The 20000-nt window shown below is 38.4% G+C and overlaps 4 protein-coding genes across 8 annotated transcripts in view; 2 read left to right on the top strand and 2 right to left on the bottom strand.

Moving 5' to 3' along the window:
• The window catches only part of LOC138012702 (homologous-pairing protein 2 homolog), an 11221-nt gene extending 10478 nt beyond the window's left edge, over nt 1-743 (bottom strand). The window contains exon 1 of the mRNA XM_068859561.1: nt 616-743. Coding sequence (XP_068715662.1) covers nt 616-640 — 25 coding nt within the window. The 5' untranslated portion in view covers nt 641-743. The remainder of the gene's footprint in view (nt 1-615) is intronic.
• Nucleotides 744-777: 34 nt separating this feature from the next.
• LOC138012700 (large ribosomal subunit protein eL43-like) lies at nt 778-9534 on the top strand. The gene is made up of 4 exons (XM_068859559.1): nt 778-842; nt 998-1126; nt 2541-2623; nt 9420-9534. The coding sequence occupies exons 1-4, from the start codon at nt 840-842 to the stop codon at nt 9481-9483; spliced, it is 279 nt and encodes a 92-aa protein (XP_068715660.1). The 5' UTR covers nt 778-839; the 3' UTR covers nt 9484-9534.
• Nucleotides 9535-11715: 2181 nt separating this feature from the next.
• Nucleotides 11716-18140, bottom strand: LOC138012698 (reticulophagy regulator 3-like). 2 transcript variants are annotated; one of them, XM_068859556.1, is made up of 8 exons: nt 17914-18140; nt 17728-17837; nt 17572-17605; nt 16364-16478; nt 15833-15917; nt 15202-15345; nt 14470-14748; nt 11716-13188 (listed from the first exon to the last, which is right to left on the bottom strand). In XM_068859556.1, exons 1-8 carry the CDS (start codon nt 18099-18101, stop codon nt 12722-12724), a joined length of 1422 nt encoding a protein of 473 aa, XP_068715657.1. In that variant the 5' UTR covers nt 18102-18140; the 3' UTR covers nt 11716-12721. The 2 variants fall into 2 exon arrangements, with proteins under 2 accessions (XP_068715657.1, XP_068715658.1); XM_068859557.1 differs by having other exon boundaries at nt 11716-13185.
• A 211-nt stretch (nt 18141-18351) lies between these two features.
• LOC138012697 (uncharacterized) overlaps nt 18352-20000 on the top strand; it is a 37857-nt gene continuing 36208 nt past the window's right edge. For 2 of the 4 annotated variants that reach the window (XM_068859554.1, XM_068859555.1), the window contains exons 1-2: nt 18352-18482; nt 18848-19083. In XM_068859554.1, coding sequence (XP_068715655.1) covers nt 18991-19083 — 93 coding nt within the window. In that variant the 5' untranslated portion in view covers nt 18352-18482; nt 18848-18990. Of the gene's footprint in view, nt 18483-18582; nt 19084-20000 lie in introns of those variants that run through there. The other 2 variants (XM_068859553.1, XM_068859552.1) reach the window with 1 other exon arrangement.

The following is a 20000-nucleotide window of genomic DNA, read 5'->3' as shown; positions in this document are numbered from 1 at the left end:
TCATGGGTTATGAGCCATTATACCATGATCTACAAACACTGCAAGCACATGTGTGATTTTTTGGGCCTTTTTATTTTTATTGTAGTCTAGTTTTCTATATTTTGGGGGCGTTTTTAATATAACAATTATTCCACTCGCGCTTGTTGGATATGAGATGATTATATTATCATCTCATATGCAACGCACGCTCATGGAATAATTACTAATAGTCCTCTAGTAGCGTAGCCAATCAAAATGCAGGATTTGCATTAGTCCACTAGTTGGGTGATAGTAATAAAAGTTATTACATGGGTTTAGATGGGAATTGGCGCATGGGGTAAGTCTCTGCATTTACCATTATGCTATAAATGAGGCAAAATTTTGACCCAATATTATCTAATTTCTCGTAAGCGACCAACTCCGTAAGCGACCACCAAGGCTTGACATATTTTAGGTGGTCGCTTACGGGAGGTTTGACTGTATCTTGTAGATTATTCTGAATCTAACAGGAAGCCAGTGTAAAGAGCTGAAAGAGACGAGAATGGGCGTACTGTGCGAATGACGAGAGACTTCACATACAAATATTTCTCAAATATGAAAATAAATTTAAAAAATGAAATAAAGTGGATTTTATACCTTCCTCTTCTGATTTTTTACTCATTGTGTGTCAAATGAAGCTCGCTTTGACCAGATTTCCCCTCCAGAATTCGTACCTCGCGCCGACCCTTGCGTCAACTCATAATTTAAATACACTATAATAGGGGATACACGACCAATTAATCATACCGCTGGGACTTCTCGCGGGCGTTGAATAGGATTCCCAGCGACCGCGTCTTCCTCTTTCTCCCGAAGTTACTGAAATGGTGAGTAAAATCTGTTGTCTTCTATACGAGCCCGTGACCATCGAGAATTTCAGTACACTTTGTATGAGAACTGAGTTATTTTGAAGTTTGGCTTCTCGGGTATTAAAGAATAATTCTTTTTTTGAAATTGACTTCTGCCTTCTTACTTGATTCAGGCTAAAAGAACCAAGAAGGTCGGAGTTGTTGGAAAGTATGGTACACGTTATGGTGCTTCGCTTCGTAAAATGGTGAAAAAAATGGAAATCACACAGCATGCCAAGTACACTTGTGCCTTCTGTGGAAAAGTAAAAACCTATATTTTGTTAATCATTGGTCGCAAATTTACGAGACTTGTCTAAAGGCAATCTTTCAAACTTGTACTGTCTCGTGCTTTGGGTGGGTTAACAGTTTTCGTGCACTTTGCATGTGTCCCTTGCAACATGCACAACGGTTGTGGTAAAATCATTGTTCCGAAGAGGTATCCATGAAGTCTGTTATGTTATTGTAGTACTTCCATTTAGAAATGAAGGTAGTTGTTGTATGTGTTTACAGTCCTGGCCCCAGTTGTTCCCTAAAACCTAACCCTAACCCTAACCCCAACCCTAACCCTAACCCTAACCCTAAAACCCTAACCCTAACCCTAAACCACCGTATAAATCACTACCCATTGGTTAGCACAATTGATTTCGCTATGACTTATCCACTGGATAGTGAATTAGCCAGTGGATAGTGCTATCCATCGATTGAACAACTGGCACCTGAAGAATTCTTGGTTTTAACATGATGTCATGGCCGCCATGTTGGTGCGCCTTATTGTTAACAAAGTGGCAGCTGTGTTGGTGCCCCGAACTAATCCTCCAGGAATTGAACTCTATTATTATGAAAACGTTTTCCTTTGTTTTCAGTGAAAAACATGGCGGTTGATCATATGAGTGAAAGCCAACAATAAACCAATAATATAGGGTGTATAGTACTGTTTATTTGTGCCCTGAGTAGTATCATTTGCGTGCGAGCAGAGCGAGGGTGCCCTCTTGGAAAAGGTCTTCCCACAAGAGGAATCATTGTCACAAAGTTTATTTGAAATGATCACACACTGAGATGTAATATATCAAACACGAGAAGGAGTGTTTGATCGGATGTCCAAACACTGAGAAGCGAGTTGAAAAACGAGGCTGAAGGTCGAGTTTTCTAACTGATTTCGAGGTGGTTGGATATCTGATGAAACACTCTTTTGAGTGTTTGATGTTACTTCTCAATGGAATCAGTATTTTAAGAGATATTTGGGATCAAAGTTGGTGAAATTTTATGCTAATTAAGACCACATATCCAAACTTCCTTCGTGGTAGTGATTTCTTTTGTTTTGGCTTATGAATTATTAATGTATTTGAGAACATGATTTCTTGCATCTGGTATAATTCCTTTAAGTTAATAAAAGTGATCCTTTTCTAGGGCCATGACCCAAGCAGTGTAGCCAAAGATTTTTAGTTTAGTGGGTTGGAGCTTCATGTATGATTCAGCTCAACTACTATAGAGCTAGCTTTGAATTGAGTCCAGTCTTGAAATTAATTTTGCTAATTATTGCCAACTGTAGTTTTTGGTGATTCAATGTTTGACTTGAATTAAAGTTATGACTTGAGTGTTGGTAAACCTGTTTATTTGCCAGGTGCCTTCCTTGGATTTATGTTCCATTGCTTTTTTATTACATTTTTGCTGTTATAGGAAACCATGAAGAGAACATGTGTTGGGATTTGGCATTGTAAAGGATGTGGAAAGACCGTTGCTGGAGGAGCATGGGTTGTCAGGTACAATAATTTCTTACTTTCATGCAAGGGAAGCCTTTTTACTTGCCTTTCCTTCTTTTGGTGTTTGGGATCATGATTGTGTGTCCCCATTACATGTCCTCCTTTGACCACTGACTATTGGGTATTGATAATTATTTTGGGCATCATAGACCAAATCGGATAACTCAGTGTTTTACCCAATTCAAATCTCTAAAGGTTAAGATTCTTTGAGAATTGTATAAATTTGCATCGTAATGTAGCATTCACATTTAAATGGCAAGGATATAGAAATACCCAGAACGAAACGTTTTAGATTACTTTGTTCAAATGAACAAAGTATAGGATTTGGCTCAGAGAAAGTACCCCAAGTACGCCAAGTAGGATTCAAATTCGAACTCAGTATCTCCTCATTCAGAGGCACTCTTCAAGGCTGCTGCCTAAGAAAATTTTAAAGGGGCCCTCAGAGCTAAACGCTGAGAACTTAGGAGCCCAACATATGAAGTAAAAGGTGTTGCTGTGAAAAATTAAGGAGCCCAGAGCTATTCTTTGGGAGCCCCAGGCTACCAGGCTCCTGTTAGGCAACAGCCTTGACTCTTGATGATCACTGCACTAGACCACGCAAGGCTATATGACAGACAACAATTACTCTTGAAACAATAATTATATTGTGTGCGTGACCGGAAACGAGTCTTTGTGCCTTCATTTCATCTGGCAACAAGAGACTTCAAAATTAATGTAAGCAATTCCAGTTTAAATAAAAACAGATTTGGCCAACTCTTAATGTTGAAAATACTCACTAGCACAATTATGAAATAGACACTGGAAATATTGGTTGCCAAAGGCTGAAAGCTCAGAGAGGCATTTCTGTTTTGTTCAAATAAAACACTTTTGACTGCTTAGTAACCTGGTGCAATATTTCATGTTTGCATGCAAGTATGATCATTCACATTGAACAAAAGCAAATGCCGGTTGGTAATGATTGTTTTTATTGTTTATACACACCGGGCTGATTGGAATGCTTTTGCAACCTTCTTTGTGTTTGGTTTGTGATGTAAACCAAGGATCAATTAAACCTTGCGCGTTTTGCATTTCAAATATTCTCCAGCTTTTGTGGTATTGTGCTTACCCTCAAAGGCCCTTCTATCCCTGAACAATGAAAAAGGTTAGTTTGAGCCTGCTTACTGGCTATAACAACACGCTCTTGAGTAAAACTCACTTGTTTCTTCATTAAGTTAAATAGCACCGGGAACTACATACACGCCCAACTCTTTGCGACAAGTGTGTGGGTTCTTTTATGTCCCTACAGTACCGCCTGGAAGTATTGACCCCTTTACCGCATCATTGCCGTGTCCCCCTGTGGGGACTTTCCCTCGGTATTCCCGCGGTAGGCCGCTTTTCTGCCGAGGGAAATTTGCGGCTAGGCTCCAAAGTTGCCGCGGGAAAGTCAACCGAGGTAAACCCTCGGTAATTAAAATTCCGCAGTAGAGTTGGGTTTCCCAGGGTTCGACATCTCCGCTAGTCCGGTAGCCCGAGGCTAGTAAAAATTTTGTCAGGCTAGTAAAAAACCACATTTAATAGCCCGCTGGCTAGTAGAAAAATGGAAATAAACTAAATGTGATTAGTTTTAGTTTGAAGTTCACAGTTGGTTAAAAAAACAAGAAAGTTTAAAATGTAACGATAATACCAATAATTTTACAAAGAAAACATAAATCTATCATCTTCTGGCATCTTTTTTATCTTGCGTGTCGTTCGTAAACATCGCTAGTTCCCAGACTCTGAGCTTAATGGTTAATGTCTTCCCCAGTCTTCTCCCTACCAATGTTGTGATGCCTTGCACATCGCCTCGTACCATCGCTTGGCACTTGAAGCGATTGTGAAGATGGAGCGATTTTTGACAAATTACGAGGCGCCACCATGTAAAAAGGGGAAAGCGGCCGAAACTGAAAGTACGAGTAGACAGGAAAGCAGTAAGATTTATGAGAGCACTCGGAGAAAGAGAACTTTTAATCCATCGTGGAAAGCGAGCTTCCCATGGCTTGTGCACTGGCATTCTACGGTTAGCCTTCGCCGCGTGCACAAGTGAATGTGAAACTAACATTTTGTTAGCTTTTTCCTTAATAACACATTGTTATCAAAATGGAAGAAAAAATGCCAATAAGTTTAGAGTAAGGTGTTCATGTTTGGAGTTGAAGGAGACCTCGAGGGAAATTGATCCGGGCTACCAAGTTTTGCTTCGGGCTAGTAAATTCTAGAAATCACTAGTCCAAGGGCTAGTAATGTAGGTAGCCAGGTGTCGAACCCTGGTTTCTGTTGACTTTGTGTTTCGATAAGTTATTGTAGATTGTAATGTTGAAATCCCACCGAACAACAGAAACTGAACAAGTTTCGGCTGAAAATTGCGAACAGCAAAGAGAGTTATAGCCGCTTATCATGCACCTTGGTTTCCTTTTCCTTTTACATGCAAAAAGAATATCCGTATATGTACTGTAGCTACAACCCTGGTCAAAACGTCTTGGGACACTTATGAAAATGAGGCACGAAAACACACCTTGCTTATGAAAAGTGTATTTAACCTGTTATAAACGCTTCGAAATGTTGTGGAAAAAGCTTGTTTCTGCTGTCCCCCCTTCCCCTCAGCAATGTTGATTGTGTTGAAAAAGATTTGAAGCCATAACGTCAACACTGAATCGGGGGGGACGGGAGGAGACAAAATGCGTCATTTTCACCAGCTGTTGCGTTAATGTCCCAAGAGTATTGACCACGGTTGTAGATTCCGACCACATTTGAAACCTTCTTTGCGACATGCAGTGATTATTTCGAAGACTTATGGTGGACTATTCATTCGAAGATTCGACGCTTGTCCCACTTACGTGGACTTCGCCGTCATTTTATACATTTAAGTTTATGGGAGAATATGTCCGCTTGTTTTTTGCAGCTCAGCGCACGGAACATACATTTATTCATTTATTATTTCGATATCCTGCAAACAGGAGAGGGTTTTGACAATATTTACAAACTGAAAGCTTACATGTTCAGGGTGAACGGCTCGAAAACCTTTCATGACCAAGTTACGACTTCTTGTGGTTTCCTACTGCAGTATTACTTTCTAAGGTTGTTTAGTGTAACAAATCACAAAAAAGAAAAACACTCCAAGGAAAGAACCCAGGATATCAAACCCCTGAAATAGTCGAAAATTATTTGATCTAAACTGAAAAGATTGTTTTCGTGCTCTGGGTAATCATTGGTGCATATCGGCGTGGTTATGCAAATTTATCACGAGTGGACGTGCGCTGCGAAAAAGAGTTGCACGTGAAAGCGCAACGTGAGCACTGGAGCAAAGATGGTTCGAACGTTGTAAAGTTTGTTTCGCTTGCTGGTTTTGCATTTGTTAAAATTCGTATGCAAACGATGAGCGTTCAGATAAGTAAGAGACTTCTTTCCTCCACTAACTACAGTGTATCCTTAAATTTGTTTTCCATGCATAATCAACATGCTGCAATTAAAAAATATTTATGGAAGTCAAGTACATGTAGACTACTGCACGAATGATAAAACAACGCGAAAATGTATTTTCTGCAATTTCTATGATATAACAATTTATTGCTGATGAAAAGCGATGGAAAAAGAAACCATTCTTAAATTGTTCGTCGGTACGTTTGGTCTCAAAATAGTACCGACAAAGGCCCCGATGCCTCGGAAGAAGAATGTTGTGATTAAAATTGAAATTTGACAAGTTTAACAGTAATACAATGTATGGAGAAGGAATACCTGCTTTTAACCAAAATGGCGATGATAAAATGAAGACAATCGCACAAGTTTGAATTTCAGGTCTCCAAATAAAATAAAGTCAGGCTTAGACGAAAAGAGATACAATAGAACCTTTTTCAAAACCAAACAAATAATTTCTTACGCACACATACAGTATTACAACCTGGAGAACAATGAGTGTTGCGTTTGCTGGATAATCAAGCTGTCGCTTACACTGTATCTTTAAAGAAGTCTTCAGTTTTACATTATGTACAGATTATAAAATTTGAGTCCTTACGTAAATGGCACACTTTCTCATTTTGATTACAATTTCTTGCATTAAGAATCGATTCTTCACACCATGAGATGTAAAATTTGACAGTCTTCCACTCGCTTATTTTACAAGAGCAACAGATCATTGTTCTTTCCCGCGGCAAGCCTCGTCTTTTCTCCCGCGGCAAATTTCCCGCGGCAAAGTGCACCTCCGCTTTACAGAGGGAAAAAATTTTGCATACCTCGGTGCCGCGCGTCCACTACCTGCGTCAAAGACGAGGTATTGCCTCGTCCCTAGGGGTCAATACTTCCAGGCGGTACTGTACTTCTCTGCCTCCATTGTCGTTGAGAAAAGACCCTGGTTGAGGCTGGTCATGTGCCTCCCAAAAGGAGGGAGGTAAACCAAATAATGTGTTAGGGGAGGGGAAGCAATGTAGGCCTATAGTTGTCATCATTGCGATTGAGGGGATCAACATGCATTTGACTTTGTGGTCAGACGAGCATCGACAAAACATTTTAATGCAAGTTATTTTATGTATTACACGTGGAATTCGACGTGAAAGGCAAAAGGTTGTTATCAATTCGATTGGACACTACAGAAAATACACTCGCGTCGTTCGAATTTTCACCTGTGTCGGCCGTATAATGGTCCAAATTCGAGCTCAGGTGAGTGTTCAAATTGAGGGACATGAAGAGTGCTAATAGTTTGCAACAGTTTTAAAGAAAAGAAGGTTTTGCCGTGGAAGAAAACAAGTGAAACCTTTATCCATGGGAAACAAACATGTTCAGTGATCGATCAGCCAGTGTCATGTTTTACAGTAATTTCCAGGCGATTATCTGCACGGTAGATTACCCGCGTCGGTCATTTTATTACAATAACAAGAAAAAAATTTCAACAGATAACCCGCACCCAAAAATAAAAGAAATTCATGAACTCACAAAGTTATCTGCACGAGTGATAACTTTGAGCTTATACTCAAAAGTAAAACTTTGACGTCCGCGTTTAACACCGGGCATTTTGACTCAAAATTGTTTGTGGCTACACTTAACTTATCGTAAATGATTGAAGCGTGTATTTCTTATTCAGTCAATTACCTTTTTGTAACGTTTTGAATCAAATAAAACTTCATCCATTGTTTTTGTTAACAAAGTATCCTTTAGCGTGAAATTGGTAAGTTTTCACACCTATTGTGTTTGATCTTCCATTGGAATGATACCGCTTGTAAAAAATCCGTGCTAAAAGGAAAATTGATATCTCAGGATCTACTGACTCTAAGAAACGGCTTGAAATGGGAAAATACTCTCTACCTCAAGGCAGTGCTTGCTAGGAATGTTTTACTGATGTGCCGAATTATCACATTACCCGCACCTTCCTATAACCCACACCAAGAACTGTTTGCTGAAAAATTAACACATTACCCATGGGAAATCGCTCGGAAATTACAGTATTATGTCAGGTATTGACCTCAAATCAAACTTCGTGAACATGTGGAGGTATTATATTTTGTTCTTTGATTTTCGTTTTTCTTTCGAACGTTAAACAAAGTGATTTTTAAGTTGCAAGCTTCTACAACGAGTAGACAGTTTTTCAACAACTTCGTGCAAATTGTCATTAAGTTATTTTTACAACTGCACACAGTTTAACATTTAAATTATAACACAAATCATTTCATCAAGCAAACGTAGTGTTTGTTGTATTGTTTTATGGTAGTGTATGTTCTGTAGAAGCAACAGCTACAGAACTGTGCAAAAGTAAGTTGACAGTCTCGACTCGAAACTCGATCTGTGATCCTGGAGCTTTTCAAGGATTGAGTTAAGAGGCTCGAGGTTAGAGAATCGAGGATCAAGTTTCAAGAATCTCAAATATTTTTCTTATTCCACAGTGATTCATTTGTCACGGAAACATATGAACCTACAAATGACCAGATCCCAACGTCAGTGGCTTCATAGCTCAGTTGTTTTGAGCGTCGCACTGGCATCGCAAGGTCACAGGTTCAAACTTCTCTACAAAATTACTAAAATTGCGTTCACAACTGCGAGGTTCGTAGCTTCACTTGAAAATATTCCACTGTAAGATCATTGAAAAATAGTTATTTTGGGGTGTCCACTTGGACAAAAAGATGCAACAATTAGCAAGAAATATTATTTCAAGACAATAGGTAGGGAAAAAAAATCACAAGAAATCTGTTAAAGAGAAAGTCAAAGAAATATTGTTGGCTTCTTAAATTAACAATAATTTCATTTTACACTAGAGTGACTAAAAAACAAATCTTTTTCTGATGTTATAAACTATGACTTCCTATTAATCATTTCAAGTGAAGCTATGATCCTTGCAGTTATGAACGCAATTTTTGCAATTGCGTAAAGAAGCCTGAAAAATTCAGGACTTCAACGGGGTTTGAACCTGTGACCTCACAATACCGGTGTGACGCTCTAACCAACTGAGGGTGCTGGGGGGACTTAAATATTGTGGACTTCAAAGGAAATCTGCTAAAAAACCTTTGTTTAAAAACGTTACTTCAAGTAAAGTTTTATTTTACTAATCCTTTGAGCAAAGTGTAGGCTACCCATAGCCTCCTGTTTGCAAAGGGTTTGAATTGGCCGATTTGGTCTATTGGAGCTCTCAACTCTGACTCAATGAGATAGTGATCATTAATAATTTTAGTGCAAGAGGATTTGGTTTTGATTTTGTGACCCCAGTCAAAAATGAATTATTTGAATGTACTCCACGAAGGTATGGTGAGATTATAGCTCCACTTGCTAATACTAATAATCATTCTTACTTCTTTCAATCTAGTACCACTGCTGCTGTCACAGTGAGAAGTGCAGTACGACGTTTGAGGGAGATGCAGGAAACATAATTTCCTTGCTTGTACATTCTGGCAAATAAAGCAGCTAACTTTTACAGTTCACACTTGGCTTGCTTACTTTTTTGGATTGCAACACATTTATCTTTTATTCATCTTTGTGTGATGACGTCTGACTGGCTAGTACCACCACCAAGCCTCTAATTTGAAAACCAAACTTATAAATTTTAGCATGAGCTAAATCCCATTGGAGCAAGCTTGTAAAGAAAACCCAGGTGCAAACAGTTGCATGTCCAGATGATGTGGATAATTTTGTGCAAATAAGGCTTGGTGGTGAAGTTTGAGCATTATGTCGTCATCATGCATAAGGCCTACTTGGAGGGGATTTCTTGTTACAAGGATTAACTCTACAACCCTGTTTCACTTAACAGCAATGTTGTGGTACCATATATGAAACACCAATAACTGCTTAACAAGATGCACATATTAATGTGATGTAATAAATTACCATGGCAACAAAAGAACCATCTAAAAATATCCTCTATTAAAATTGTGTTTTAGCGCTGATATCTTAAAAGCGAACTCAGGGACCCCCATTTTTTAGTGCTGAAAAGTAATAAGCATGCCAAGATAAAACCCTATGCACAGTTTAAAAAATTATATGGAGTGGATTATGAGCCACCTTCAAATTTTCTAGTCGTGAAGGTAGCTATGAAGGTGCTCCAGAGAATTTTGCAGAGGGTTATAGGGTGTTTTTACATGGTGCTTTTGTTGCCATGATAACCAATGACGTTACATTAATGAGTAATCTTTTTCGGCATTTATTGGTGTTTCGTGTGCTATCATAACAATGCTCTAAAGTGGAACAGTTGGGTAGGCTCAATCCTTCCAAAACAGTGCAGTTTGTTGAAAGTGTCAAAACTGGTTTGAGGAATTTTAGTTGTGAGATGGTCCGAGTGAAAAGAGATGCCTCGTGACATGGTCTGTGCTCCATGGGGACGTGAATGTGTCTGAGATGAGTTTCTTTTATGTTTTCATTATCAAGTGAAAGAAGGGGCAGAGGTATTCTGGGATTAGAGTCACTTCTGATCTTCTTAGCACCTTTTCTCTGCCTGACTTTTCCAGGAAGATCAAAAGGGGATGGGGGAGAAAAAAATCCTGAAAATAAGGTTAGGGAATAGTCACTTTAAACTACAGTACCTTCACTTGCCGTAAAGTGACTGAGACTTGATCATCACAAAGTACCGGTATATCAAAGTCAGAAATTAATATACCGGTACTTAACATCAGGTTCAACAGCAACCGGTAACATTAATTATTACTGAACCTTTGTTCATTTCATGAGAGATTTGTTCAACAATGTCCAGCTGATTATTCATTTAATGGTGACAACAGGGTACTTTCAAAAAAATCATAGTGTCCCTAATGCATCAATCAATTCCAGCCGTGCCCATCCCCACCCCCCGGGCAACTGCGGGGCATTTGCTCAAGTTGTCAGTCCAGGGGGTGGGACATTCGCAATTTTATCGCGGCCCGGCGGCTGGGCATTAGCCTACCCCGGGGCAACCCCCGGACATTTTACACACGTGTTTTCGAATTAACATGGAAGAGTTTATCGGAAAAGCTAAGGCCTTCGTTAAAGACTGGCTTGTCCGTCTCGGACTCAAAAACCTTGTGGATGTTTTTACAGGTATGTTTTCTCAATTTTAGGTATTTCTTCATTTATACTTGTAAGCATATGAATATGTAAAAGCGACAAGGTGAACTAATATCACAAAACAATCACTGACGTGAAGACTGCATAAACAACTACTTTGCATTTCGCATTCAAAACTAGCCTAGCAATTTTTAAATTCATGAAAAATACAGGTTTGCGAATTCAAATGATATGCGATCTTCAAGACAAATCTTGTGAGCTTAAAATGCGATTCATCATCATTAAAAATGTCTTGATTCTTCACAGCGACAAGGTGCACTATATTTGGTTTATCAAAAAACGATCGCCGACGTGAATACGGCTATTTCGATCCCAGGGGCGGGGCATTTGCCCTCTTTCTTCGTCCCCACCCCGGGGCATTTAGACAGCTTATGTGTCCCCATCCCAGGGAATTTGCCCATTAAAAAAAATGCTAATGCCTGGGGGGACGGGGAATTGACTGATGCATAACTGCAGTTAAAGTTAGTACCTTCCATCATTAGTTTACTTGCCTCAATCATTTACCAAGGTTGGCCATTGCCATTTTGTGTCCCTTAGTTGCAACTCTCCTTAGAGACATAACAACAAAAGAAATAAAGACCAGCTTTATTGTGTATTGCCTTATGAAGTGACAGCATATTTTATGTCTTACAATTCCCACAGATTTACAAATTGAAAACCTTTGTTTATTGTGCATGTTAATATAAAATGATGCATATAAAAATTTAATTACTGCATTAATCCCTTCAATAGAATATCAGTCTAATTATATGGGTGGCTACCTTCAACAGTAATTACTGTAAAGGTTTAGTATTGAGAATGACCAATATTGCTCATGGATGTGATTACAGAGGGCCTTGTCCTTTGTCATTACCTTCACACAACCAGATAATTATGTATGTACTGGTATATTGTTTGTTGCTAGAAATAACACGTGACAACACCATTTTTGCAGCAAGCAGAAGAAGAAAAGTCCATGAAACTCCCTAAGGTTACTATTAATTTTGCCCAATGATTTGGTCCTGTCCAGTACAAGGAGACACTTTTGTCTCTGACCTCTTGTAATCTTGTTGGAAGCAAAACACAAATGCAAGACATGTGAATGATTTTATTTAAACATGGCTGAGAATTTACAGAGAGAAAGCTCTAGTGCAAAGGATCAAACCTTTGCAATGAAGCAATGCATTTTGTCCCACTCCCTTTTTTTATATTTCCAAGGTAAGGAAACTTTTCTCTCGCTGAATCATCTTAATCAGTTTTGAGTAATTGAAAGTGTGTTCTTAGTTATCTCTACCAGTATTACTTCCTCATCTCTGTCAAAAGTATATTCTTTAAAACAGCTAAACTAAATTGCCTTAATTAAAACAAAGGAGCTTAGTCAGGTGGTCAAAAATTAAGAGGCACTTTGCTCAGTGTTATATTATGGGAAGTATTTCACTAATACCTGTCTCTATGAGAAAAGATAGAGAACCAGAGCCAGAGTAATTGAGAACTGCTTATGCTCTATCTCAGATGTTTGTAAAATGCCATGTTCCTTAGCCTAAGAGCAAGCTGTACATTTCAGAAAATGGTTTACGAGTGAGACTTTGTCAACAATCAATACCCCAGCCACTTTCCTACATAGTTTGTTACTGATTGCAATCCCCTGGTAGCAGAATCAACATCTGATCCCTCACTGAGTGTCATGCCTTCTGCATCTGACTGCTCAAGCATCTCATAATCAGACACATCAGTGTTCCTTGATAAAGTCATGACATTTTCTGGTATCCTTGTTGCATCATTGTTCACTTCATCCTTTGATAACTTAGCTTTCTCCTCTCTTGTGATGACTTCCTTTGGTTTCTTGTCCAGTTGAGACTTCCTGTCTGAATGAATGGTTTCAGATTCAGAATCAGAATCTTTCTCAATGTCTGGAAATTCTAATCCTTCCATGAATTCACCTTCTTGAAAGTCGAAGGTATCAGTAGCCTGGCTTACAGACGAAAATTGAAGATCATCTAAGAACACAGCAGAACCATCAAAACTTGGAGTTCTTGATTCCAGTGTCCTATGACCAGTTACTTCTTGATTTTCAGAGAAAAGAAAAGAAACTTTTAGGTCAAGAATACAATCATATACTGTAATTAGGAGAAATATTGCATTAAATCATTCTGGCTGGGCAAAAAACTTCACAAGATGTCCATTTGAATCTAACAGAGAAAAGTAAGCAGAAAACCAGACAAACATGGTAAAACGTTTTTAGGATAGTGGCATTTCATCCAATGAAACAAAACATGGTTCGTGCAAATGTACTAAAAAGAAACTTAACCCGCTGTGACATGTCAAACACCCCCATAGACGAGTAAAATCATCTGGCGTTAGAATAAGATCTGTTGAGTAGATCACTCCCAGGGGTCAATGGGTTAACCCTTTAGTGCCTAAGGGGTCTCGCTTTGACGAGTAAAATCGTCTGCGGTTAGACAGAGTAAAATCTATAAGTCACTATTGGGCATCAAAGGGTTAAGGGAGATAGTTTTTTAACCCTTTAGTGCCCAAGGGGTCTCGCTTTGACGAGTAAAATCGTCTGGCGTTAGACAGAGTAAAATCTATAAGTCACTATTGGGCATGAAAGGGTTAATGTTCTTTCATGGTATTCTGCATGGAGTGATATCGTATTATCGTTCAACACATCTCAAAAGTTGTTCTAACTTGGTTACAAGTTGAGAAATAAGGTCCCAACTATTTACTTTAGGTGAAACACTCCCTGAAAGATAATAATTGTGCAGAAGTAGGAGGAACGTTGTTGTAATGCTGACCACATCGTGCATGGGTTCAAAGAATTAAAGGGGAAATGTCACGGTCACGCATGCGCTAGGTTTTTGAATCAAAACTTGAACACATCAGGCTGATGTTAGGGTTAACTAACCCAAGCTCAATTTCAGCTTAAGAAAGGCTAAAGACTGCACATTAATTTGTTATCGGTGAACTTTAGTCGGCGGCTGACATATTTCATTGTAAGTGGCATAATCGCAGCCTGCCGGCATATTTTGACTGGGCTGTATTTGATTTGATTTCTGTACAGTGTCCCTAACTATTAGTGCTCTGGCACTAAATACAGTTTACACTTACACATTTGGTGCACGAGTAGCAGAGCTGGTATGCACAAATTCACATTGATCAGACACCTTAGTGAGGTAAGTGTAGTTGCAAAGTAACTCAAGAAGATTTTTTTGTAGTTCAGAGAGATTTTATAATAATCTAGGGTAGGAGACCTAGCTCTACAAATGTGCTGATAAGCAGTCATTACATCCCTAATTATCATTAGTAATATCAGCACCTCCCATATCAACATCTTTTTTATTTACCAAATTGTGTGACATCATTGCCACCACTCTCTTCTGCTTTCCTGGTTACTAAGCTTAAATCCTGGTTCACTGCAGATGAAATGATTCCTTCAAGAAACCTGACCTCGACAGGTAGATCAGTAGTCAGTGACTCCGGCATGCTTAATACCTCATCAACAAAGGTGTCATTATGATCAACAAAGGTGTCATTATGATCAACGGCAGTATCATCACCAGCAATTGGATGGAAATCCTTGGTAAACTCTTCATCACTGTCCAATGAGCTTTCTCTATCCGCCACTGTCATGACCAAATAACAAACTGATAATTAAGTTGAATTCTTAATGTAATAATAATTGCTGACTGGTAGCTAAAACAAAAATGATAGTTCGCAAAATGATTGTATGAAATGCATGGAAGCAATTACAGTATCGATGATGCCTTACAACACATAAGTGCAGGTCCACTGAGACACTTTCCTGTGCTAAAGCAACAAATTTATTACATGAGAGTGTGAATGTTTTGAATTTCTAAATAATTAATCCCCTGCATACTGTGTTGCTATGTTTGAACAGAGCACGAAAAGAATATATGGACATGTAAAGCCAATAACAAGCATGATAGTTAAACCCAAAACTAAATAATTGCAACAAATAAAACAACAAAATGCCGTCATCTGCACTTGTTATCAGATCCATTACAAGTAAGGCAATGTATTTCATTGCTGGTTTCAAATCATTTCCAACTAGATACCTTTTACCACAGAATCCCTGTTTCTCTTGGTCCTGCTATGTTGCCATTGTACCACAAATGGCATGTAAAATGGTTCCAGAGCTTTTTTTACTCTGTTGTGCATTCCATGATGCTTCACAACAGGCCAGAAGAACAAGGCACATGCTAAAAATAGGAACATGAATGTTACTTCAGGCTCATTAACCCTTTAACACCCAAACCAGCCTAAACCGGGAGTCAAGGGGTTAATACCTAAACAAACATTAACAAAAATAAACAGTTTTGAGGTCCTCCTAGTGGGGTCCTTGTTTGCCTTAAAGAATTTGCTTGTGCACCCCTGTTCCCAAAATTACTTCCAAATTAATTTGGTCTCAGCTTTTTGATCCCTAAAATGGTTTATGTTCCCTTGTTCCATGCGATATTTTGTTTTTGTTCTCTTGTTCACCGGTTCAAATTAGCCTAATGTTCTCCAAAACCCCTGGGAGGGTCTTATTTTTATGCCAATACACAGAGGGCCCACACAAGTTACCTTCAGAAAGGAGAAAGAGAAAGACAAGGAATTTGACCCCAATTTAAACCTACTTCTGAGATTAAGTAGATGTAACATTAGAAATCTGAATTAATTAATTAGAATGAGGTGAATGCAACATACCAGTGAGATATGACATCTTCATCAAAGGAAAATACTGGTAGGCAGAGACGACTGCCAATACTAACCCAAATAAAATGCCATAGAACTAGAAAGAGTAATAAAAAATTAATTTCTTTGATCTGGTCTTCCTCTGATCATATTATTGTTATAGATCAGTGCCTAAATGATATATTTCTTAGATAGATAATTATTATTTTAAAGTATTGTGGCAAAACAAATAAAATAAATATACATAAACAAAAAAAAAAATAGAACTTCTAGTCCTCCTAATACTGCTATGGTTTTCCCTAACCATCTGGTACTGTTGCCTTCATGAGAAAAAGTTATAGAGAAAATGCTGCAGAACTAAGTCCTGATGCCAAAAATCTTAAAGTGATGGATTTCTCTCCTAAACAAAGTTTACATGTGACTTAAGGCATGGTAACAAACTACCTTCTTCCCCATGTCCACAACCAAACAGCTACGTTAACGGTCAATAGACCCTTCATTACTGTATTTTCAAACAAACAACTGTTGTACCAGTGTTTTTACCTTGTATGAGTTGTCAGTTTTCAGTTTGTTCAGTTTTTTGTTCCAAGCTGAAAAACACCTCCAGACTCCTGCCAGCCTTTCACAAAATTGTGAAAATGAGACTGAGGTATCTCGACTACAATGATTAAGAATCAAGAAATAATTTTGATAGTTTTTTATGGTTGTTTCGGGGGCATGGTCTTGCACCAACTCAGCTAGAGCAGCTTAAATATGACGATGGCACCCATGAAAAGAACAAGAGCTGATGGCAACAATGATTCAAGGTGATCCCTGCCACCAAGCACAAGTCCTTTGGAGGAAGATCATTGGGCTATGGGGAACCTAAACTATAGAATACTTTACCAAAAGAACTGAAGACATGCATGAATATCAACCCTTTTAAGAAACTGCTAAACACACTTTTATATTAAGAGGCTTACTTGCAGTAGTTATGAACATAATGTGAATTTCTGATTTTTAATCTTTTAAAAAGTTGGCGCATGTCAGATCAATTTACAAGTTTATCCCTTTCTCTTCTGTACATTTAAATTTTATCCTTGTAGATATCTATCTTTATTTACGTATTTATGACAGGCATTCTAAAAATGTGTCAGTTTGCTACTGTTCAAAAGTGCTCCACACCAACGTCCACGGCCTTACCCCATCCCCTCCTAAACGTCCCGTTGACGTTACGCGAGAGACAAAGTCAATATGTCGAAGGCCCCACCCTGCCTCCAGGTGGAATGTGTTGCACTGGTTGATATAAATACTATAATTTACTGTAACCATTTCACTTTAATTTATTTCAGTTTCAGCACCAAGGTTTCAGTGGCAGCCAGGGACTCATGAACTCCCTAAACCCTAACCCAAAACCCTTCCAAGTTTTCTTAACTTGCTCTTAACGCAAATGATCAATCTCCCTTAGAGTTGTTGCAACCTGCAGAGCAGAAGGATAATGTCCTACAGGATGATGTTTGGCATTTACATTGCAAATTTCATCCAAAAGTGTGCTGTTTACTGTAAACAACATGCTAAATCTATCTATTTATATCAATCCATGATCCACCGTCTACACTTTTGTTCTCTATCTTTGTGAGGGGCAGATGTCCCGCGGGATACGAGGAATCAAAACCAATAAACACCAACGAGACCACCTACGAATTAATATTCCGCGTAATTCATTAAATTAAAAAATATATTACTTTCCGGTTCGTATAAATTTCACTCACCTATCTGCATCTTGGTCAATAGCACCGAACCCACCTGAATGAAACAAGGAATATATTTTCATCTAATCCTCTCATGCACATTCTCTCTGTACGTCAACAAAATTGTCGGTTATCGGGAACAAGTGTTGTTAGATAAGTTACCATTCGTGTTTTTACCTTGCCGTAGCAATTGCCACACCTTCACTCTAACATCATCCAAAAGCAACGTTGACGTCATCATTATGACAAGCAGCAATAATAAGCGGAATCTACCACTTGCCATTGCGCTGCAGGATAAGATGACAATGAGAGATTGCATTTCATGGACCCGGCCAATTTCTTTTGCACAAATTTAATACTCACCAGAATAAGGTTGTCATCGTCATGAAATAGCACAATGAATGGGTCGGTTTTTCCCACAGGAGAACAGTCTGAACGTACTTCCATCTAGCCTCCAGGGGACTGAGATATTTTCTGACTAGTTCAATGTAAACCCGATTGTCTAACGATTCGGATTCGCTAGAATTTTCAACAGAAGTATCGGAAGCCATATTACCATACTTCTTTACGAAGAATATGTGACGTCATGGTAAACATACTTGACTCGCCCCAGTCTGCCCGTTCTGAATGTGCAACAAGAAAACGAATATAACGATGGTATTTCATCTAAAGCCAATGCTAAAGCTTACGCTTTTTGGCCCTTTCGGCAAAGAATTTCTGATTTCCACAATACATATGACCATATAGTCTCAATAAGTGGGATTTAATCATCCCTCTTTCTCCATTTATACGAGACGATGTAACAGATATAAGATGTTTTATATAAATAAACGATGAGGCTTTATTTCACTTCCGGTTTTGTGAAGGAATTTTTAATACGCTACTGCATTCTGGGTAGTTTATAGCGTTTTCACTGCGACGATGCTCGAAAGGTAGGCCATTTATCCCGGTATTTATCCCAGAATTTTCTGTTTACAAGTTTGTCCAATATCATGAAAAGTTTCAGGATATGGGACCAAGTGGCCATTTAAATTATTCGGTCTCGTCGAAGATCCATGCTTATAAGGAATCTGTTAGTTTGCCGTTGGTTTTCAATCGGAAATAGACCATGCCGGCGGGAGTTTCAACCTCAGAAGTCAAATTTTTACTACTGTAACAAGAAACAAGAGGATGAATGTGAAAGTTTTATCTCGAAGGAAAACGGGACGGAGACCCCGCTATCTACAGGCACTGAGGGATTTTACAGCAGCTGATGCTTGCTTTTCTGATGGGGCAAATCCTCTTTCCTTTCACATAGGTGAAATCTTCACATTTTTGAGTCGCAGAGACAGTTACTGGGTTAATGTCGAGCGGACGATCTGGAAACACAACCGTCTCCTCAAGTCAAAAGATTACCCAGCAGTTGAGCGGGGAATCGTACCTCTGGACTACGTAATCGAAATGGATATGAATACCGAACAGAGTGGAAGAACTACTTCGGAGAAATCTGTAGATGATCTAGCTTCTGACGTCGAAAGTCATGACTCCTTTAAGGTTAGTTCAAACTTCTTATGCGATACGTGCTTTGACTTCTTATTCATTACAACTCCACGAAATGAATAACTTTTTCTAAACTTCTATATTTTATATGGGTTCCTTCGGCGTTTCGGTTGTACACAAAATATTCCATATGTAGTTTTCTGACAATCTCTGGATGTACATGTAAACGAACTGGCGCAAACACTTTGATGACTACTGTTAACGATTTTGTCAATAAATAATGTTTGTCCCTTTATCCAGACAGGATAGATAAAGAATTTTAGGAGCGCCTCATATTGCTTTTAATTCTAAAAAAAAATATATATAATGTATGTTAATATATGTTTGATAGCTCTTCAGAATATTTCCTCTCCCTTGAAATTCAAGGGAGTCACGGAAACAGTAACTGTTCATAAAATAATAAGTTGTTTTTTAAACTAAGTACATTTAAGTAAGTATTTGTGATGGCCAGGTAAAAAAGTTCTTTTGGGACCTGAACTACTAAGATTGGTTGACTCAAAAAATCTAGTCTCTAGTTACTATCAAAAGTTGCTAAGATTTGCACAGTTTTGAACTTTCTAAGTTAGACATTTAGGGCGATGGTGATTTCTAGTTAGCAGCCACATCTTTCAGGGCAAAAAACTGTTTTTTATTCTACTTGTCCATTGGACGAGCAACGTTCAGATTTTGGTTGTCTGAAACTTAAATTCACTTGTCCAAAAAAATTATTAAAGTGAATAACTAGATATCATTAAAAAATGTAGAAATTGCACTATTTGCGTTATTTTAACAGTTATTTCAATTTCTGTTATTCTTTGCACTTTATAATACAACACCATTTCATACACACACATTGGGGATCACTTACATTCTTTGTAACAATACACGACTTGACAAAATGCAGCAGATTTATGAGGCATTAAAATTGCGAT

This window comes from Montipora foliosa, chromosome 8 (genome assembly GCF_036669935.1).
Source record: "Montipora foliosa isolate CH-2021 chromosome 8, ASM3666993v2, whole genome shotgun sequence".
Lineage (NCBI taxonomy): Eukaryota > Metazoa > Cnidaria > Anthozoa > Scleractinia > Acroporidae > Montipora > Montipora foliosa.
The sequence above is the reverse complement of the archived record's forward strand: the minus strand, read 5'-3'. Positions and strand labels throughout refer to the sequence as shown.